The sequence below is a fragment of the Leopardus geoffroyi genome, chromosome X, assembly GCF_018350155.1.
Source record: "Leopardus geoffroyi isolate Oge1 chromosome X, O.geoffroyi_Oge1_pat1.0, whole genome shotgun sequence".
Taxonomy (NCBI): domain Eukaryota; kingdom Metazoa; phylum Chordata; class Mammalia; order Carnivora; family Felidae; genus Leopardus; species Leopardus geoffroyi.
In genome coordinates, this window is record NC_059343.1 from 102,834,184 (window position 1) to 102,856,821 (window position 22,638).

The 22,638-nt window shown below is 38.8% G+C and overlaps 1 protein-coding gene across 2 annotated transcripts; it reads left to right on the forward strand.

Annotated features, from left to right (window-relative positions):
* The first annotated feature begins 64 nt into the window (after nucleotides 1-64).
* SH2D1A (SH2 domain containing 1A) lies at nucleotides 65-21,765 on the forward strand. 2 transcript variants are annotated; one of them, XM_045471539.1, is made up of 5 exons: nucleotides 65-389; nucleotides 1,721-1,795; nucleotides 13,770-13,833; nucleotides 18,561-18,705; nucleotides 19,985-21,765. In XM_045471539.1, the coding sequence occupies exons 1-5, from the start codon at nucleotides 253-255 to the stop codon at nucleotides 20,023-20,025; spliced, it is 462 nt and encodes a 153-aa protein (XP_045327495.1). In that variant the 5' UTR covers nucleotides 65-252; the 3' UTR covers nucleotides 20,026-21,765. The 2 variants fall into 2 exon arrangements, with proteins under 2 accessions (XP_045327495.1, XP_045327496.1); XM_045471540.1 differs by lacking the exon at nucleotides 1,721-1,795 and having other exon boundaries at nucleotides 74-389.
* Nucleotides 21,766-22,638: the final 873 nt, after the last annotated feature.

Here is a 22,638-nt window from a genome sequence, read left to right on the forward strand (position 1 = left end):
GGCGGGGAGGGGGATCGAACATTGTGGCAATAACCAAGCTTCTAAATTGCTGAGCTGGTTTTCATTGAAGTGTGAGAAGGAGGTTTTAAGGCAGATAGACAACATCCTGTTGTTGGGGAGCTCCTCTCTCTTTTTCTGCACATCTGGCTGAACTGGGAGTCAGGTGGCTGACTCGCGCCCGGCTTGCAGCAACGGTCGTGACATCTGCCTTGCACTGTCCGTCGCCTCAGAGGCCTGAGAGTCCCCCAGGCCATGGACGCGGTGGCTGTGTACCACGGCAAAATCAGCCGGGAGACGGGGGAGAAGCTCCTGCTGGCCACGGGTCTGGACGGCAGCTATCTGCTGAGGGACAGCGAGAGCGTCCCGGGCGTGTACTGCCTGTGTGTGCTGTGAGTAGGTCGCGGTGGCCCGGTGGGGGGAGGGGGGGGCGGGCCCGGAGGGCACCTGCTTGGGGGCGCACGGGTGGCGTGGGCGGGAGGCGGTGGCAGGCGACGTCCAGGCCTCCTCCATTGACCACATGATGGCCCCGAGGCCTTCCTCAGGTCCAGCCTAGGTCGGTGGCAGACCACGCTTTGGCATAGGCCCCTCACTGAGGATTTCGCTCCCCGGGCCCTCACTCTCCAGAAGGGCCACCCCCTGGTCTTTTGTGGCAGCTGCTGAGAATGCCCTTTGGGGTGAGGAAACACAGCCTAGAATTTCCTTTGCTTCGAGAATGATCCAGGCTCCCGACTTCCCGTTTTGACCTCTAGTCGAGGCCTGCAAGGTGGAGCCCTGGGATGGTGGACTGGCCAGAATGGGGGCCACCAGCTCCTGGGAAAAGGAAAGGGCTCTCTCCAGACCTCCGTAAATGGAGGCGTCCTCCCAAAGGAAGAGGACAGGGAGAGGAAGAAGACTAAGAAACGAAATCTTACTTTTAGAGTGCAATGCCCGTTGGGTTGCGGTGCTGAGAGGGGTGTGTTTGTAAGGAAAGCTCCCTCTCTGCATCTGCTTACTTAGCTTCCTCTAGAGGAGCTGTGTGTGGGGGCATGGGGTTCCAGAAGTAGGACCCTTCTTGAGAAAAAGCTAGGACTTACAGGAGTGGTAAAGGGCATGGAGGGAAAACACCCTTGTTATGATTCAGCTCTGCACTTTACCTAGGCATGCCTTAGTCTAACACCCATTTTGAATCAAATGCACCTTCGTCTTGGCTCCAGGACTCCGGGGTCAGGGTCAGGATCTAGCAATCCTGCGCTAGTCTGATGGTAGGCCTGTGACGGTGGCAAGTTAAACTCTCAGTGCCTCACTATTCTTGTCCATAAAATGGGAATAATAATACTACCTAACTGCTAGCATAGGGAGGATCAAATGCGATAATGCCGGTGAAGAATTTAGCACTGGGCCTGACACGTCATAAATGCTCGGGAAGTATAAGCTAGTGTTATTATTTTTGTATTTGCTTTCAGTCGAGTTCTTTCAGTGCTCGTGGGGCATTTCTAAGGAAGGACCTAGCTCCATCACTTTTTTTGTCAGCAGAATAAAAACACCCATGAAAACACCTACGCTGCGTAGTGGGTTCTAGTCGGAAACAAAATGAAGGAACGGGCTTGGTAGTAATTTTGATACCTAATGAGACACTGCGAGATTGTGAAGTACTTTCTGGGTCAGTGAAGAGAGATCCTACTGAGGCGGTTATTAGACGATTTTCGCTGTTTATCATTTTTTCTTTTCTCACGTGGTCAAGCCATGCATGTGGTAACTCTCGGGCCATGCCAAATACATTGATTCTACGGGCTTCAAGAGAAATACGTGGAAGCAGGTGAATCTCTTGGGCTCGGATATTTTTTTTTCTCCTTTTGAGATGCAGTTGACATACGATGTTCTGTTAGTTGCGGGTGTACAGCATAGTGGTTTGACGATTCCGTGCATATTACAAAATGCTCACCGCGATCCGTGTAGTCCCCATCCATCACCGTACAAAGTTATTAAGATATTGTTGGCTGTACTCCCTGTGCTGTGCTTTTTCATCTCCGTGACTTATTTATTTTATAACTGGAAATTTGTACCTCTTCATCCCCTTCACCTATTCTGCTCATCCCCCCATCTCTCTCCCCTCTGGCAGCCACCAGCTTGTCCTTTGTGTTTAAGATTAGGTTTGTCTTGTCTTTTGGATTCCGCATATAAATGAAATCATACGGTATTTGTCTTTCTCTGCCTGACTTATTTCATTACCGTAATACCCTCTAGGTCCGTCCATGTTGTCACAAATGGCAAGATTTTATTCTGTATTTTATTCTGTTGATGGACACTTGGGTTGCTTCCATATCTTGGCGATTGTAAACAGCCATTATTGTAAATAACGTAATAAACATAGGGGGGCATATATATATTTTTTTTTTGAATGAGTATTTTTGTTTTCTTTGGGTAAATACCCAGTAGTGGAATTACTGGATCATGGTATTTCTACTCTGTTTTTGAGGAACCTCCATACTGTTTCCCATAGGAGCTGCACCGGTTTACATTCCTACCAACAGTGCAGGAGCGTTCCCTTCTCTCCACATCCTTGCCAACACTTGGTATTTATTGTCTTTTTGATACTAGTCTTGGGCTCAAATCTTTATGGTATGCTTACATTATTGTTTTTGCCCAGTGGAAACTGGGATAGGTAGGTCAGCGAAAGCCAACTAGTCTTCTTAGGCTCTTTTCTTATGAAAAGAATGTGGAGGAATGAGTGGGCAAATGAAAGGGGCTTCTTTAGAGAAGCTGACAAGGGAGGTAATGAACCCCTTAACCTAGAGGTTAAAAAAAAAACTTAACTTGGCTCTGAGGAGCTCCACAGTGTGTTACTTTTTTTTTTAATTTTAGAGAGAGAGAGTGGGAATAGGGGCAGAGGGAGAGAGCAAATCTTACGCCGGCTCCACGCTCAGCACGGAGCCCAATGCAGGGCTTGATCCCACGACCCTGGGATCATGACCTTCCCCGAAATCAAAAGCCAAACGCTCGATCGACTGAACCACGCAGGTGCCCCTACAGCTTGTTACTTTTGCCTCTTGCCTCAGAGACCACTTCCTTGACCACCCTCTCTGTGCCTGTCATACCCTATCACTTTATTTTTCTCCAAGGAGCTTTAAACTATCCGCCATTTGCTTGTTTACTTCTGTATTGCTGTGTTCTTTAGCAAAAATGGAAACTGAGTGAAGGCAGGGACATTGTCTCCCGCACCAGGAACACAACCTACCACATAGTAGCCATTATGAGGCACATTATGAGGCACATAGACACACGGTAGATATTTTTTAAATAACAAATGAATTGCCATGGCAAATAGTCTTCTTTACTGCAAAGAGCTTTGGATTGATAATCAGGAGGCCAGGGTGTGGACTCTGGGGAAGTCACTCAACTTCTGTGGGTTTTGGTCTCCATAGCTGTTAAATAGGAATCGTAATGTGTGCCTACCTTCTGCATAAGAGCTGTTGGTAAAATTTGCAAAAGAGAGGACAACTTTAGCCTTTTGCCCATGTAGGCCAAGGCCGCGGAAGGAATTAATTTAGGCAGGGTGGGAAATTCTTAACCATTTAAGTTTTTACCCAAAGTGAATCTTGCATAAGTTCAGTTTTTACGACTCTTAGTTCTCCATGCAAACCTCCCTATGAAGTAGCAGAATAAAGTAGGCAAATTGGGAGTCCCCTAGCATGTCTTTTGATGGACACACTGGGGCCTCAAAGTCTTAGAGCGTGATTGCCAGACCGAGCTACAGAGGGAAGACACAAGGGTACATTGTCTTTTATGACAGTTTCTCAATCTTTCTGAGCCAAGGGTCCCTTTTGATAAACATAAAAATTTCATGCCCCCATTTTAGTACTACGCTGTAGTAACAATAATCAAATTTTATCTTGAAATAAACCACATACTCATTTCAAACCAAAACCTGTATGCTTATGATATGCAGTAGAAATAACAATGTAAATGGTGTCATATACTCATGAACAACAAGATCTAGCTAACAAACATGAATTGATTGTAGAGTTCACTCAGAATAGTTTTTCATTTTGTGTTCTGTTTTTTCCCATTATCCAAGAAGGTTTGGCTGAGTTTTAGTTTTTGTATTTTTATTGTAGAAATAACGCATTATGGGCCTTTCAAACTGTACTTTACACTTTCAAACAACGTTTGCTCCTTTCCCTGGTTCTGAGCCTTTTCCTAGGTTCAGTTTTGGAAAATTGAATCTTATAAAGTACTGAAGGTGTTTTCCATTGATAGAATTGTTCACCTTCCTTTAAAGTGAGTTTTCCTTTTGGTTATTTTCAATAAATAAATCTAGTTTTTTGTATAATGAGTCTATTAAAAATAGATCCTAATACTTTTTCATATTATAGAAAATTTGAAAAATGTAGAGAATGGAAATGAGGGAAATCATCTATAGTTTTATAAGCTACAGACAATTGTTGAAAATTAAGTGAATCTTCTTTCTTATTTTAATAAATTGCTCTGTAAACACACATGTGCTCTTACAATATTGTATTCTACTGCATTTTCCATTTAACATGAAAAAAACCTCATTCATATGTGATGTTCTTACAAATGATTTTAAGACATTATTTTTAGTGGCTGCATGATAGGTCAGCCAGTAAATGTACTATATTTTCCTTAACCAGTCATCTATTATTAGACATTTGAATCATTCCATTTTTTTTTTTTTTTTGCTGTTATGTCCTCATGATTCATGTTTCAGTCCATAAAGATTTCCTTGTATTTATGATTACTTCCTTATAATGAATTTCAAGGTACGTAATTTCTAGGTCAGGAAACATTAGCAGCTTAGGATTCTTGATATATGCATGATCACCAAATACTTTTTCCTAAATGGTTATGCAAGTTTATATATATGCTCACCAGTAATGCATGAGAGTGTCCATTTCGCCATCCCCTCCCTAGAAATGGGTATTCTTGTGAACAAAAATTTTCCTTGAAACTTGGTGTCTTACTCTTTATTTCATATTTCTTTGTTTAGTGAGTGTCTTTTCTATGGTTGGTAAGCTGTTGTATTTCCTTGTTCATAAATTGGCTCTTTGTGTACCTTGCCATTTAACCATTTGGATCTTACTATTTTTCTTAACACGTTATTAATTTTTATATACAAATCGCTGATGTGTTGCAAGTATCTTTCCTCAGTTTAGTGTTAGCCATATCAAACAAGTTAACATTTAGTAGTTAAATCTGTCGCTCATTTTCTTTGTGTTTAATGTCTTCCTTTGCTTCCCAGCCTAGAAAGTTCTTTCTCCTCCAGGGATGTCCTAAAACTTCACTTCAGTTTTGTGTTCAATTTATGGTTTGGTTAGTTTACTCTTTGATTCCATGTGGAACTTCATTTTGATGTGGGGAAAGGATCTAATTTGAGTTTGTTTCAAAATAGCTAACAATTGTCACAATATAATTGTAAATAGAACTTCCATTCCCCATCAACTTCCTAGCCTACTTTACCATATATTAAACTCTAACATATAGTAGTTATTGTTTCCCAACTATTTGGCTTAACTGATCTATTATTCTTGTATTGCTAACACTATAGTATGATAAAGTTTAATACATTTAAACAATTATTTGCTCTTATTTTTTTCCAAAGATTTTATTTTTAAGTAATTTCCACACCCAATGTGGGGCTCAAACTCACAACCCCGAGATCAAGAGTCACGAGCTCCACCGACTGAGCCAGCCAAGTGCCCCAATTATTTGCTGTTCTTACTTGTTGGTTCTTTGAGATGCAATCTAGAATAATTTTTTTTTTAATTTTAAAAATCCCATTGGGATTACATTAAACTCATTTAATAAATTAAGGAGGAATTGTCAGCTTTAAAGAATGTAGTCTTCCCATCAAAAAACCTGATACATCTCTCCACTTCTTAATTTAAAAAATTTGTATCTATCAATAAGGTTTTGTAGTTTTCTTTTTATAGGTCTTGCACATTTTTAAAAATGTATTTCTAATCATTGTGGGTATGAATGTGTGCGTCAGTTTTTTTTTTTTTTGTTTCTATCATAAATGGGATTTTCTTTTTCCACCATATTCTTCTGTTGCTTAAGAAAGTTACTGACTTGGCATATTTTTCTTATGTTCATCCGATATACTAAAAGTGCTCTTATTAATGTAAATAGGTTTTATTTTATTTTAGGGTAGTTTTTTAAAGTTTATTTTTTTTATTTTGAGAGAGAGAGAAAGAACGAGCAGGGGAGGAGCCGAGGGAAGGAGAGACAGAATCCCAAGCAGGCTCTGTGCCATTGCAGAGCCTGATGTGGGGCTCAAACCCTGAACCATGAGATTATGACCTGAGCCGAGATCAAGTGTTGGACGCTTAACCGACTGAATCACCCAGGTGCCCCTCTTTTAGTGTAGTTTAGTTTATTCTTGTTGGTTTTCCATGTATATTTTCTTTTCATTGAGGTATGTACACATGAACTCTCACAGTCCTTCTCTTCTTACCCTCAATGCAGACAGCCATGGGGAAAGTCCTAAATGCCCAGTGGGATAGCTTGATGGTGATAAGAGAAAAACCAGTTTAAGATATTTAAAATAATTAGTTTGCAGAAATGGTTTATTTCCATAAGTAGCATTCTTCTGTACATCCCTGACTTTGCTTGCTACCTATCTGATGGAAGATTTGGAAGCAGAAATGCTATTATATTCTTTACAAGGGCACATAATGAAGTCACTTGACATGTATGGCTTTGGATAAAAGGATAATTATCTTTTTGTCCTTTGAGATTAAAGGGATGACTGGGAATAAAGTGCCTATCAAACCACTGAACTGGAGAAACGGGGGAAGGAGCAGTGACGAAATCAAATTCCAGTTTACCAGTTGCAATAGAGGGGAACATTGTAGCAAAGAACTCAAAAGAATGAGAAATGATTACTTAATTTACAGTGAGTTTTTGAATACAGTTGGATATATGTGTTGGTGCCGCATTTATCTTCATGATAATTTAGGTCACCAGAGTTATTTTGGATGTTCTGAGTAAACTATTAATGGCAGAGCAAGCCTGAAAGGCAGCCTAGGATTAAAGTTACATCCCCTACATCAATGGACATTTCATAGGCCAGCAAATCAAGTGCTGATTCTGGTTGACAATGCGAAATTGAAGTTGCAAGATTAATCTGAGGATGTCATTTGCCTAAGTGAAGGAGAAGTCTGGGTCAACCTTTTTTGGGCTCTCCTCAACTGGCCTCGTCCCTCCAGCCCCTTCTTTCCTTCTTCCCCTCAATGTTTGCCTCCAGCCCTGAGGCCAAGAAGGTTCCCTCCCTTTTTGAGACTTGTGCTTTTGGCATCATCTTAACACCAATGTATTAATTCATTCCCTCTGATATGAGAGGGGCAGCATAGATCTTTCAGCCAGACTCTGGGTATGCATCCCAACTTTGTAAAACTAGCTGTTTTACCTTGGGCAAGTTACTTAAACTTTCTGTATCTCAGGTTCCTTATCTGTGAAAAGGGAAATGGTAATAATAATAGTACTTACCTAATAGGGTTAATAATCCGCAGAGGATTATTACACAAGTTAATATTTATAAAGCTAACATGTAGTAGGTGTTTGTTACTATAAATAAAAGGTCTACAAATAATTGCAATACAAAGTTAGAACATCGTAGGAATACATAAATATGTATGTTATGTGGCAGTTAAGGGGAAGAAGACGTGATATTTATTGTCATGACTAATCGAAACTGGTTTTACATATTTTTTCACCAGAGTTGAAGCTGAATGACTTGATGGTTCTGAAAATTCAAGTTCACTCTGAAAAAAATGAAGATTGAACCATAGGAAATTCGGAAATTTCTTGAATCAGAGTATAGTCTCAATAATGATGGCTTTCTATAGGATATCATTTTTCTGGGTATAAAAGTTCTGAAATATTTGTTAAAAAAATCAGTCACATTATAATTGTGCCTTGAATTTTGCACATAGCATTAAGCATTATTTTGTAAGCATGAAGGAGTCAGATGTAGCTAAACTTTTTCTTCTCTGTAGGCCTTGAAGTGGTATAAAGAAGGAATTGATGTGGTTTTGTTAGTTCTAAACCAAGATCTGTCCCCAACGCTGACCCTTTGAGAAAATAAGTAATAAATCAGGTTGCTTTCTTCTCATTCATTTCTTTAATTAAGTGATCTCTGCCCCCAACATAGGGCTTGAACTCATGACCCTGAGTTCAAGAGTTGGATACTCTACCCACTGAACCAACCAGGCACCCTCATTCATCTCTAACCAGGGCACTTTTTTAAGGGTTGGGACAACTTTTGACAAAATAAAGGCAAATTTTAATTTTGGCTGGGACTGAATCAACACATGCTTTGTAGTCATTAAAATGCAAAGTATTAGTTAAGAAAATTAATGACAATAACAGCAACAAAAAAACCTCTGCCGTTGTCTACCAATTATTCGTTTTCTAGCTTTTTTTCTTCATGATAGATTTTGAATTCCAGGCAAAATCTTGTCCAACAAGTCCGACAAAGATTTGGTGGAGCAAGGAAGTTAAAATTACACCACATTCTTAGTTTGTCTGTATTAATGGAAAGAGTCAGAAGAAAGATAATCCCAAAAGGGATATAACAGGGGCACCTGGGTGGCTCAGTCGGTTGGGCGTCCAACTTCGGCTCAGGTCCTGATCTCACGGTTCGTGAGTTCGAGCCCCGCGTCGGGCTGTGTGCTGACAGCTCAGAGTCTGGAGCCTGCTTCAGATTCTGTGTCTCCCTCTCTCTCTGCTCCTCCCTCGCTCATGCTCTGTCTCTCTCTCTCTCCTTCAAAAATAAATAAAAACATTTAAAAAATTTGAAAAAAAGGGATGCAACCATTTGAAAAAATAAATTATATTTTTCTGATTTGTAACTTGCTTAGACTAGATTTCTAAAGCACGAAATCATAATTTTGCTAATTTTTCTTTAAACAATGTTATTAGTCATGGGTGCCTGGGCGGCTCAGTCGGTTAAGCGACTGACTTTGGCTCAGGTCATGATCTCGTGGTCTGTGAGTTCGAGCCCCAATGTCAGGCTCTGTGTTGATAGCTCAGAGCCCAGAGCCTGCTTCAGATTCTGTGTTTCCCTCTCTGCCCCCTCCTGTTCGTGTTCTGTCATTCTCTCTCTCAAGAATAAATAGACATTAAAAAATTTTTAAAAACGTTATTAGTCACATATAACTTTATAGGAAAAATTAATATGCAAGGATGCATTTATATGAGTTTAAATTTACTTCTAGTTTGTATACATACAGGAATGGGTCTGAATAGTTGTAATCGGAGTGGGGTCAACGTCTTTCACATACCATAATTTTATATTAACATAATCCATGTGCTTAGCATTCTTTGAAAAATATAAGAGGGCTCTAATCCCTTTGAATTTTGGTATAATTTTGAATGGTTCTTTCTGTTACCATTTTCTTATTTTGAATAACATTCCTTATTTTGGGGTACTTAGGTTAATTCTATTTTTTTCACCATTAAAATAGAACTACTACGAAAATCTTTATGAAACTGCTTTGTCCCTTGATTCCTTGGAGTGTGTGAAGATAAGCAAGGTCGTTCAGTGGGTCGAAAATATGCACGGTTTCATACCTCTTATTATAACTTTATTTCCTAGAACAGCAGTTTTTCAGTGGACAGGGAGAGAGTATGCATAGTTTGAAAAAAACATATTCAGTATTTTGGTTTAATTTTATGTTATAAAATGACCATTCCATAATTCAAGCTACAGAAAACAAAACCATGAAATTCTGTTGGAAAAGAAGTCAGCGGTTCAGAAACACTGCTCTGTGGAGCCTTTTGAAACCACTGAAAAAGCTTCAGCTTATATTTACTTTTTTTCTTTTAAACAATTTATTTATTTTGGAATTAAAAATTTTTCCTATTGAAGGTATAATTGACATGCAGTGTTATGTTAGTTTCAGGTGTACGATATAATGATTCAACATTTCTGTACCTTACTCAGTGCTCATCACGGTAAGTGTCCTCTGAATTCTCTGCGCTCTTAAAGCGGAGACTGACTATGGAGGCGGTGGCACAGAAGTGCCCTGGGCGAGTGGAAAGAAGCCAGCTTGACTTTGCAGAAATTGCCGTCAATAATCCCATAGGTGTGGGCATTCTCTTTGCATTTTAATCCGCCTGTAACTGGAACGTTCTTACAAATCACCTGGAGATCTTGTTAAAGTACAGATTCTGATTCGGCAGTTCTGGGGCAGGGCCTGAGGTCCTGCATCTCTAACAAGTTCCCAGGTGATGCTGATGTTATTACCCTGGGAATGTAATTTGGATGGCACTGTTTTAGAGCTCTTCCATCCACGACCTTAGGGTAACAAGAGTTGACACAGGGGATCTGGGTCAGTTCCCTCAGTGACATGAAAGTGGAAGAGATGAACTACTGGCTTATCTGAGAGGTGAACCGATTCTGCTCATTCAGAAATCTGAGCGGCGGGGGAGTAGGAAATTGTTAATATTAGGTGGGTTAATCACAAGAAGTCTTAGGTGCCACTGACATTAGGTTGTTCAGAGACTGAAGGAGGGAAGGGCTTTTGAAGTGGTACTCAGGTTCTTGCTGCTTAACTGAAAGTGAGATAAGATCAGATTCGTTAGGAAACAATTTTCAAAACAGACTCATTTATTTTGACTAAATGAAGATGAATGATAGTAGGGAGATAGATTCTTTGTATTTTTTAGAGGCTCACTGTTTTAGAAAGTGAAAACTGGTCACTTACAATTTTGCTTGCATTAGTGCTGAGATTTTAAATAATGCATTTCCATATCACCTTTAATGATACCGAATTACTGCCCTTAATCGTTTCCCATAGGAAAAATGGAACTAAGGACCTATGTTGTTTCTCTGCTTCTATCTCCATTTTGCTCTGTGACTTTAAGAAAATCACTTAAAGCCCTATGTTTTGAGTTCCCATGGTGAAAAATGGAAATCAAAGCCCTCACCTTGTTCCCTGTAGAGTACTTACTGAAATTGGAGGGTTTTGAGGTGGATTTTATTGCTCAAAAAAACAAAAGACTTTAACAATGTAATATTTTATATTTACTTAGCATGTTTTATATATATGCATACATCAAGCTATTTTATATGTGATCTAAAGATGCTGGCAAACCTTCATAATGAAAATGAAACATTTCCTGTAACCACACCAGCAATTAAATTGATTTTTTTGGTTTCACAAATCGGATGAAACTGATTATAGTCTTTTAGAAGTATTTTTTTTTGTTCTTTAGGTAATCAGTACTGATGAATATTGATTAAAGATATAGTAATTTAATCCGCATATTTAAGGACTTTTAGTTCTAAAGGGAATTGATGGTAAGTGAGGTCAGTTATTCAAGGATGACCTTCTGTCTGGAATGCTTTAGAATCATCTGTTCTTTAAAGTTTAAATATATGTATGTATGTATGTAGAGTGTGAGCTGGGGAGAGGTGCCACAGGAGAGGGAGAGAGAGAATCTTAAGCAGGCTCCACACCCAGCATGGGGAGTAATGTGGGACTCGATCCTATAACCCTGGGATTGTGACCTGAGCCAAAATCAAGAGTCAGATGCTCAACCGACTGAGCCACCCAGGTGCCCCAAATACTTTTTTTTTTCTTACCAGAGTGTAGCATGTATTCGAACCAATGATTTATATTGACCCAAACTTGTACCTAAGAGTAACAATCAGAAAACAGATAAAATAAAATTCTGTTGACTCAGAGAATTGGATCCATATTAATATTCAAACTTTGAAATAATTCGGAACAAAGTTTACCCTACTTTTCTATGAAGTAAAGGTTTGTTAGGCAAATTAAACAGCATTATCATAGATACTAAAATATAATCAATAATCTACATCCATTATAGTATGGGGACCAAGAGCTGGGGCTCTAGAGTCAAACAGGCCTGATTCAAATCCCATCTTTGTTGCTTGATCTCTAGTGTGGTTTTAGTTACTTAGCTTCTCAAAGTCTTGGTTCCCTCATCTATAAAATTAATTTCACAGTATAAAGGTCATAGGACTTTTGTGGTGTCCAAAAGAGATAATTCATGTTCTACGGACTGAATTGTATCCTTGTCAAATTCATATGTTAAAACCCTAACCCCCAATGTGGCTGCATTTGGAGATAAGCCTTTGGAATATAGTTAAGGTTAAATGAGGCCATACAGGTGGGGGTATAATCCAATAGCATTGGTAGCCTTATGAGAAGAAGAGGGGCGCCTGGGTGGCTCAGTCGGTTGGGTGTCTGACTCTTGATTTCAGCTCAGGTCATGATCCGGGGTGGTGGGATTAAGCCTCGCATCTGGCCCCACGCTGAATCTCTCCTTGAGATTCTCTTTCTCTCTCTGCCGCTCTTCCCTGCTTGTGTTCTCTCTCTAAAATAAAAATAAAATAAAATAAAACTCTTGGCATCAATTATACAGATAAACAGTATGCTTACACACTCAGTGATGGGGGAGAATGTTTACCCCATCTAAAGGACAAGCTGCTTTCAAGTACTTTAGAGGACATTTTTTGAATTGAAATTACAATTCTTACTATGTTATACTGTAAAGTAGCCATAATAGTAATATTGTGGAAATATAGTATTATATTAATTATATTTATAGTAATAATTATTATTACTATTAAGTGGACCTTGCAGTACCTTATCCCAGTGAAATATTTTTCACCTTAAGGCTCTATATGTACTTAAAAATAATTTGATGACACCTTGTTAAATCTATTTAATAATTCATGATTTTTACCAATTACAACAGGTCTCTAGCTTCTTCTTGTCCAAAATGTCTCTCAACTAGACAAATCCTTAAGAGTATGAACTCCCACATTTTATTTTATTTTATTGCTTACAAAAAATTTTTTTAATGTTATTTATTTTTGAGAGAGGGAGAGACAGAGCGTGAGCATGGAAGGGGCAGAGAGAGAGGGAGACACAGAATCTGAAGCAGGCTCCAAGCTCTGAGCTGTCAGCACAGAGCCTGACATGGGTCTTGAACTCACGAACTGTGAGATCATGACCTGAGCTGAAGTTACAGGCTTAACCAACTGAGCCACCCGGGCACCCCTATTTTATTTTATTTTATTTTATTTTATTTTATGTTATGTTATTAATAAAGAAGATTATTATGAGGCGCCTGGGTGGCTCAGTCAGTTGAGCGTCCGACTTTGACTCAGGTCACGATCTCGTGGTCCGTGAGTTCGAGCCCCGCGTCGGGCTCTGGGCTGATGGCTCGGAGCCTGGAGCCTGCTTCCGATTCTGTGTCTCCCTCTTTCTCTGCCCCTCCCCCATTCATGCTCTGTCTCTCTCTGTCTCAAAAATAAACGTTAAAAAAATTTAATAAAGAAGATTATTTTATTTTATTTTATTTTATTTTATTTTTATTTGAGAGAGAGGGAGTATGTGAGCTGGGGATGGGCAGAGAGAGGAGAGATCATCTGAAGCAGGTTCCATGCTCAGCACAGAGCCCGATGTGGAGCTCAAGCTCACAATCATGAGATCATGACCTGAGCTGAAATCAAGAGTCAGACGCTTAACCAACTGAGCCACCCAGGTGCCCTCTGAGTTCATACATTTTTAAAAAAGGAAAAGATAAAGAAGGCTCTCTGGAAACTGTGATTAGCCAGATATAATATGCAAGCAAATCAGAGCCCCCAAGCTTTTCTTCCTACGAATGCAATGGTACCATATATGTGTGTCCCAATATATGTAACATTCATGTGTAATCGTTAAGCTCAAATTTAGAGCATCTGTTGTTCTTTTGGAATTTTTCAGTAATGGAGGTTTATTCTTTCGCAGGTATCAAGGTTACATTTATACATACCGAGTGTCCCAGACAGAAACAGGTTCTTGGAGTGCTGAGGTATAGCTCTTTTATTTATTTTTTGCTTCTGGGGATATCAGGGAGGTGTTTGAAATTTAGTCTGGTTTTATAAAAGAGTTGTCAAATCCTACATTTCCCAAATATTCATGAAATTCAAATCACTAAAGCTCCAACCCAAAACTGTTCATGGATCATTAAGAAGGCTTTAGAGAATTTTTGTTCCAGTTCTGTTCAGCCACCATTGTATAGAATGGTCTCACTTTGGGGGAAAGATAAAAAAAGTTGAAGGATTGTGTCAAACTTTTAGTGCCTATGCAAAATTTTGGAAAGCATATACAAAGTATGTAAAATGATTAAATAAGCAATTATTTACCAAATGATACCAATATGTGTGTTGGTTCTATAGTGGATTAAACAAAGTGAACTCCTGTTTTCTAAGAGCCTATAATATGCTTAGGGAGATAGATACAACATGAATTAAATAGTGATGTGAGAGCTCAGAGTTTGTTGTCAGCTATATCTGGGTTCCAGGTCTGGTCCCCCCCTCCTCCCTGACAGGTCTATGACCTTGGGCAGGTTACTTAACTTTTCTTTGAACAGATCGCTCCATCTGTGAAATGAGCCTAAAAATAGTTCCTTACTCATAGGGCTCATTTTGAAGATTAAATGAGATAATGCATATAAAGAAAGCTCTTAGCCTAAGGACCTGCACAGTAAGCCCTAAAAAAACGTGACCTCACCCAAATTGCTGAACAACATAATTGTATATGTTTATTGCTATGTTATTTAGCATAGGGATTCAAAGAAGGGAGGATTTTTCAAGTATTAGTAATCAAGACTGCTGTATATATGGAGGCCAAACTCCCAGCTGAGCCATGTGGGAAGGACATGGATAGGCAGAATGAAATTAGAGGGAACATTGCAATGGTTTTCAAGATATGCTCCACAAAATTCTAAGGTTCTTCTATCTGGGTGCCTTGGGGTTGCCAGGGGGTGGGGGCCAGAGAGAGAGGAGGACATAAATGGGTATGCTTTTGGGTCGCTGATTCATCTTTGATCTGAGCAGGTCACTTTTGTTTTGCTTATCAACTGGGGCTTGAATACGATTTCATGAGAAAAATGGGCTCTGATGGCTTTGAAAACATTTGAAAGTCACTATGCCATTACAAGTAATGCTTGCAGAATGAATCTATTTCCATGTACCAGGGTAGTATATCACATCTCACCGATGTAGAGGTCTCAGCAACTGAAACTTTTGACCTCAAATGCTTTCTCTGATTTCGGACTCCTTAGAAACAGTCTGTCCTTATAATGAAAGCACTTCATTATGAGTGATTTGAAAACATTAATGGGAATATCTCCTGTTAATAATTCAATCTGCGTGTTTAAGAAATTCTAAAGTCTAGACTTAAATAGCTGCAACTTTACAAATTCATCAGTAAACTAGAAAGCCCAAGTTGCAGACTACAAATGTGTTGAACTACTGAGATGAAAATTGAGGGCAAGTTTTCAAACACATTGATGCTCTATATAGTAAAGAATTTATTATTAATAATAATTACAATTAATACTTAATTTATTATTAATAATAATTACAATTAATAATTTATTATTATCACAGATAATTAATACTATAATACTAATTAGAGGAAAAGCAGTACCATTTCTAATCAAAACTATACCTGTTTATATTTAAAAATTCTCTGTATCGCTGCAGAGATGATTGACTAAGAAATTAAATTTCATTTATTATGAAGCATAATTGTGTTGCTATGTACATACATATATATGTATACAATCTGAGTAGAAAAAGCCCTTCTCCCTAGAGAAGTAGCCTTCAGCTGCTGAAGAATACTCTATGGAAAGGATCTTAAATTATTAGGGTTTAGCTAATCTTGTCTTTAAATTTGTTTTCTTCTATTTCGAGTATAACATCATATGCAGATTGTTACATGTTTATGATCATGTTAAGGGAGAAAGGGCTTATTGGACATAAATGTCCTTTCATCCTGTTGTCTGGTTTGACCCTGTTTATATAATAATATTGTAATTATCTGCACCAGGAGAGCAGAAGATTGGCATGGTTTCTCCAAAGGGGAAAACAGTTTTAAAAAATGCTTTAGATTTACTTTTGAAATGCATATTGCATTTTCTTCCCATCTACTAAATTTGCTTTTGTAGTTATGTTTTTGCTAAGGGAATATTAAACTAGTGTGTACTCTCAGAGCTCATATCACCTGACTGGAAGAAATTTCTCTAGAGCATATTGAAGACCAGCTGTGATCCAAAGCATGTTTCCATGGATAAGTAAAGAGATGACAGTATGGGAAAGGTGCAAATTTGAACAATAGCCAAGTTCAGTGGCAGAATGGGAGTTGTCAGTGGTACAATTCTTATGGCGAACGTGTTTTCAAAATTGGTTAAATGACAGATGTTTATCTGCTTTTTCGTGCAATGCTTCGGTTTGCCACACTGCAGGAAAAATCATGGCAGTAACACTCCATCCTCTGCACAAAGATTGTGCTAGAAATCTAAGTAAGTCTGGGATTTGTTTCAAAGAGTGGAATAAAATTTGAACCCGAATCCACCGAATTATGAAAGACACACATTGTGTAAATTCCTACTTTTAGAAAGACTTTTAGGTTTTATCATTGCTTAGTGTGTTAACTTATCTCTTGTGACTCAAGCTAAAATTTTGCTAAATGGTTAATTTAGAGAATTCTACACACAATCAATTATCATTTATTGATATGTGCGTTGTCATCAGTACACTGTAAAAAAATGTACCAACCTCCCCCCGTGGACTTCAGTGCCTTTGGGCTTTTCTGGATATTTGATCATCAGTAGATGCTAAATAATTTTCCTTATTAACCTAAGCAAAACGCTATAAATTAGGGCAGTCATTTGCCAGCAAAACATTGCATCCCAAATTCAAATTACACATCCAGTGCTATTATTCCTTTCTGTTAGTGTGGGTAATCAAGTGTTAACTACATATAAGTCCCCATAAAAAAGATGCTTCTGTTGATAAATGGTTTTACAAGCCACAAGAACAGCTAAAATGATGTGTGGTTTGAAATATTTCCACACTGAGGGAGTGTATAGTTTCTCTTCTGGCTGGTGACTCAAACTTCTCTAGAAACTGTCTGGTCTCATCGTCTCTGTTGGTGAATTTATTGTGGGTGTTGGCTTGAAAGACAAAAGACTAGGTTCTGGGATCCGGAGCCAATTCTACTTCTGGTTATGTGTGTGACCTTGGGCAAGCTGAATTATCCCTTTGTATTCGCATTTTCTTATCTGTCAGATGGGAATAACCAAATCAGCGAATCACTGCCAATGGGTGAGGAAATAGTGGAGGCAAATCACGGGAAAGTGCTTTGAAATGAAAAAGTGCTCTAAGGGGGATATAAGGAGGTATTTTGTGCCTGTGACCTGCCTATGCAATTTAGAGATTCTGTCTAGGAGCCCACAAACTGTTTGGAGCCCTGGAAGAATGGCCGTGGTGCTTTGGATGAGGTCTCAAGTCGAGTTCTGGGAAGGTGTTTTGACCCAAGGGGCGGAGCCGAGTGCGAGAGTGTTCTACATCTACTGAGGCTCCGAGCTGTGCGAGCCTGTGAGTGACACTAATTTAAAGCTGAAAAGAACTTTTTCGATGCTTTCAAAGAAAGATCCCTTACCCCAGTGGAGGAAATGAGGGAGTTACTATAGACGGTGTGCTGTCTTCAGCTTTTAGTGTAGTTGGGCTGAAGATTTCAGGCCAGCCTTCAGTTTTTTCTCATTAAATGCTAACAAACAAACAGCTCCCACCTCAAGAGCCTTGCAGATGGAATCGCTGGAAAACAGCTTTCTAAAAAAAACCTAGTCATTGTTCAATCGCTTATAGCAATACTGTTTTATTTTATGTAAAATGACAGTTTTGAGCTGATGCCTGAAGCTGGGCTCATCAGCTTTTGCAGGAAATTGTTGTTGATTTCAGCCGTGCCTTTGCAAGCGAGTTGATGTCGGGAAAGGAATACATTTTAATAGTCACTTGCAAATAATGATCCCTTCAAAAGCAAACAAACAAATAAATAAAGGTGACCTTAGGTAGTCTTTCATTTTCGTGTCAGAGAGAAAACCTTGTCACGGTGAAGTGTTGGCGGAGAGCAGTTTTGGGGAGGATAGGGAAGTTTCCCGAGGAGGAAAATATTTCCTGTGAAGGATGAAGCAGGACATATGGTGAGGGGAGAGAGAGAGAAGGACTAACTAGCTGTGCGTTGTGTGTATCCTTACAGTCAATTTTTAATTTCCTGTATAGCATTTTATATTGTGGAATGATGGCAGGGAGGATGGGTTGGTGGTGGTGGTGGTTGTTTGGTTTCTCAGGCTTTTTATTAATGACCTGTACGATCTGTGTTTTCTCTGTATTTAACTGCATCCTCTCTGTTGGTGCATTCATTGTGGGTAATGGCCTGTATAGCCTTAGAGGCTCGGGATGTATGATGGGTACCAGGCAGGAAGGGCAGGGCGATGAGCAAGAGCTTGTACAAACTAATACCACCCCCGGGAGAACTGAAATGACAGCTCATTAGCTCCTCTTGCAGGGAAGTTCAGCCAACCAAAGTAAGCTCTTCTAGAAATGTTGTTGTTTCCTTTTTCCTGATGTTTTCAAATATTTGAACAGGTCACACAAATGTTGCCTTTCTAAGCATCCCTCACGCATTTCGTAGGCCTACTGGTATCATTAGGAGGTACGTGAATAATTTGCTCGGCCTTTTATTTTCCAGACGGCCCCCGGGGTCCATAAAAGATTTTTCCGGAAAATAAAAAATCTCATTTCAGCATTTCAGAAGCCAGATCAAGGTATTGTAATTCCTCTGCAGTATCCAGTTGAGAAGAAGTGCTCAGTTAGAAACGCACAAGGTACTGCAGGTAAGGTTTACTGTTAGTTTTCGACAGGGTTTGGAGGCTCGGGGTTAGAAGTTAACCTATTCACAAACACAGAGTTATGGGAAGTTCTGTAAGAAACATGCAGTGGGTATTGCCAGCCAATCAAGTGAGAGGGGGCTACTCACGTGCTATGGTTTCAATATGCTATACTGTACGCTCCTAATAAAGTATAACAAATACTGGGAAAGTATAACAAATTCTATGAGCCCACATGCAAACTCGTCCTTTCCTGTCTTATTCTCCGTAGTCCCTTTTGTCAAAACGGAAGTACCGTTTCCCTTCACTGATTCGGACACAAACAAATGTGAAAGATGGGACAGTTTGGAAAACACCCGGGCCGTCCTTTACCTTTGCTCAGGGAACTGTATTTTCCCTTCAGGGATGGAAAAGCTAATGTTAGCTTGGCCCACGCCATCCTAAGTTCTGAATTTGTGGTGCTTGAATTAATGAAATTTTATCATAGCAAAAGGAAATTGAATTAGTACACTTTATGATGCCATAGGCACAAATTGTTACATCTCCTGAGCAAAGCTCTTTTAGTGTATGTATCAAGGTACCGACAGAATACCGGACAATGTCTGCATTTAGCAGATATGTGATTGTTTACTCATCTGTTGAAAGGGGTTAATCACTTGTTTGGAGTAAGAGGATATGCCTTGATTGAAACAAGGCATATATGTGATAAAAAAATGAGTTGTTATGTCCTTTTTTCACAGGGACCAGGGCTTAGCCATAAACCGACAATTAGACTTAAGTGCTGAATTAAATTAATGAGTAGTTAGCCTTTGTAATAGAAATGTAAATAGAACTACAATTTACAAATTACAAACTATAGTTACAAACTATTCCTTTCTGCTCAGTATTCCATTCTTTATAACTCAGTTTTCTTCTTTTCTTTTTTTTAAATGTTTATTTATTTTGAGAGAGAGAGAGTGAGGGAAGGGTGGAGAGAGAGGGAGAGAGAATCCCAGGCAGGCTCTGCACTGTCAGCGTGGAGCTCAATGCGGCCGTTGATCCCATGAACCATGAGATCATGACCTGAGCCAAAATCAAGGGCTGGATGCTTAACCGACTGAGCCACCCAAGCGCTCCTACAACTCAGTTTTAAGTACTGGTTGCTTGAGCTATATCACTGTGTTGTATCTTTGTGAGCTTTATGCCGTTGGAAATGTCATGATTGATTATAAGTTCAAGTTAACCCGTTCAAGTTTATAGCTTGTAAGTTTATCTTTTCTTGATTTTTGTTATTATTTTTCTTTAGGGAGAAGAGAAGATCCTGATGTCTTCCTGAAAGCACCATGAAGGAAAATAAAATACCTTTACTTTATTTTCTATAATTTAAATATATGCTAAGTCTTATATATTGTAGATAATACAGTTCAGTGAGTTACAAATGTATTTCTAAAACCATCATCGTCCTGTAATGGAAGTATCTAGCATGATGTAAAAGCTGAAATGGACTTTGCCGATAATGAGGAGCTTTGAAATGAGGACTGGGAAAAAAAGAATTCCACAGGTTATTTTCAGTCGTATTTACGAACGGGAAATGATTCAAAACACAGTGATACCTTATAAAAGATTAATGTCAATTCTTGCCAAATACAAATAAAAATAACCCTCAGTTTTTCTCAAAAGCACCATTTTTAGTGAAATATTATTTGACAGCTACTGATTCTAAGACGTCTTGCTTGATTAGATGTCAGGAAGCTGGTTCGTGTCCATTGTCTTTGTCGTGCGTGGTCCTAATTAGGTATTATGCTCTCCACTAGTTATGGTGGTGAAGACCCTTAAGGGGAATTTCTGAAGTTGTGCACTGTGTGTTAAAACAAGTACTAGATAAAGAGTGAAGAATTTCTGTTTAATTCTGAAAGCAACCTTCTTGCCTAGTGTTCTGATATTGGATAGTAGAATCCACAGACCAATCTGGAGTTTAAAAATCCCATAACTTAAAATATGCCCTAAACGTTTGTTATAATTGAAATTACATTACAAATCCAATGAAATAGACTTTTTTTTTTTTTACCATCTACCTCTGCCCCAGTTGTTGCTACTCCGTGTAAAACCTAATTTTGAGAGGAAGCTTCAGCATCTGGACTCATGAGTAGCTGATTTACAAGTGGTCTCCCTATTAGCCCCACCAGAGCATTGGAAACCTTATGGTTATGTTATTTCTCAACAGTTCCAAGTGATGGCAACCTGAGAGCCAAGATTTTACACAGTGACAGATATTTATATTTTTTTGGCCACATTTATATTTTCATGACTTTTGTGATTTGATTATATATCAAGCTGTTTCAGGGCTCCTGGAATTCATTCACTCGACAAACAGAATAGGCACTGAGGTAGAGAAGTAAAAACCCCCAGTCCCTGTGCTTAGGCAGTGCACTGTCTAGTTGGACAAGAAAACAATAACGATTTTAAAAAGTAACACGAAAAGACAAAAAAAAAAAAAAAAAGACAATGAAAAGTGATAAGCACATGGTAAGTGAGGTTCCCAATGTGCAGGTAGATGTGTTGTTAGAGGCCAAATGAGTCAACATAAATGCTCCGGTCCATGGTCTGTAGGAAAATGCTAAATTCTATTGTAAACTAATAAATCGGAATTCTGGCTTTTACACGAGTGGGGGTGAGCTTGATGAACTGCCGAGAGACAGAGCTACTCTCCGTGCATTGGCAAGATCTGGCTTCTGAGCATTTAGCATGGATGCAGTGGGAGTGCAAGGGTGGAGGTTGGCCGTGATCATGTATTGTGGGCAATTTACCATTTCTAGAAATAAAAGGATCACTTTAACTTGTAAAGGAATTCGGAAAGCTGACTTTCAAAACCAAATGTGTATGTTTAGATAATTTTTCCTTATTTGTGGCTTGGGTTTAAATTTTAATAGGCATAACTAATTTTTACTCTCTGTAACTTGTTCATTCTGGAATAATCCTAAATATATGAATTATGTTTGCATGTTTCTTTACCAGAGTCTTTTTTGAAAACGCCTTTTTGAATCATGAATGGTCTTTCATATTTTAATAAAGTATTTGAAAGCTTTATTTACCTAATTTGTCTTAAAATATTTTTAAAAATATTGAGAGATAGATGCTATTAATATATGAAAGCATTGATGAGGGCCATCTTACTTATCTTATTGGACAGATTCCCTGAAAAAGGTAAGTGCTTTTCTGAGTTTCCTACTGTCAAATTTTCCAGTCCACTATCTTCTTGTGCTGGCCTTTTATTCATAATTTTTTTTCCCACCTTTTCTCTCCCAGCATAAGCTTTCTTGCTATTTCCCAGTACATAATAGCTTATGCCTTTACAGAAAGGTCATATCCTTGCCATATCTAAAATATTGCCATGCTAACATATACCTGTAAGATGCTGAGTCAAGATAGAAAAAGGAAAAATGCACATATATTTCCAAGTGTACACCTTTCTTCAGAAAAAAAAAAACTGTGTCAGCAAGCCCACAAGAACATGACAGTTTACCAAATAGTCATTCATTTCCTCTGAAGTTTGTTCTTAAGAGATAAGGTCAGTAAGGGAGACAAGCTTAGGTAATTGTCAGTTTGGCTATTACAAGCAAGTAAGCTTTGTGGTAGTACATAGGTAGAATAAGTCTATAGAAGATGCTTCTGATTAAGACTTCTAGTGTAAATGAAGGGTTGGGTTTAACATGTTTTTTGCGGTAGAATGGATAGAGAATTAAAAATGTGAGAAAATAGCTTTAAAATCTGTTAAGGTTTAGACATCAGCTCACGTTTTATTTGATTCACTTTACTGAGTTCAGAATCCAGAGTCTATTAATAATAAAATCCAGATTTGCCCTTGAGCATCGCAAGGTTACAAGATGCCCAGTCTTCCTATGCGTGAGCTATAAATTCAACGTCGTCCCCTATGGTTGTCCTTGCAGTAAATGGGATCCC

What these genes read in the sequence shown, in the direction of transcription:
- SH2D1A (XM_045471539.1), top strand. Translation starts at nt 253, where the DNA reads ATGGACGCGGTGGCTGTGTACCACGGCAAAATCAGCCGGGAGACGGGG. An exon ending in GTGTACTGCCTGTGTGTGCT is followed by an intron (nt 390 to 1,720) that starts GTGAGTAGGTCG and finishes CACGTGGTCAAG; the next exon opens with CCATGCATGTGGTAACTCTC. An exon ending in AAACGCACAAGGTACTGCAG is followed by an intron (nt 18,706 to 19,984) that starts GTAAGGTTTACT and finishes ATTTTTCTTTAG; the next exon opens with GGAGAAGAGAAGATCCTGAT.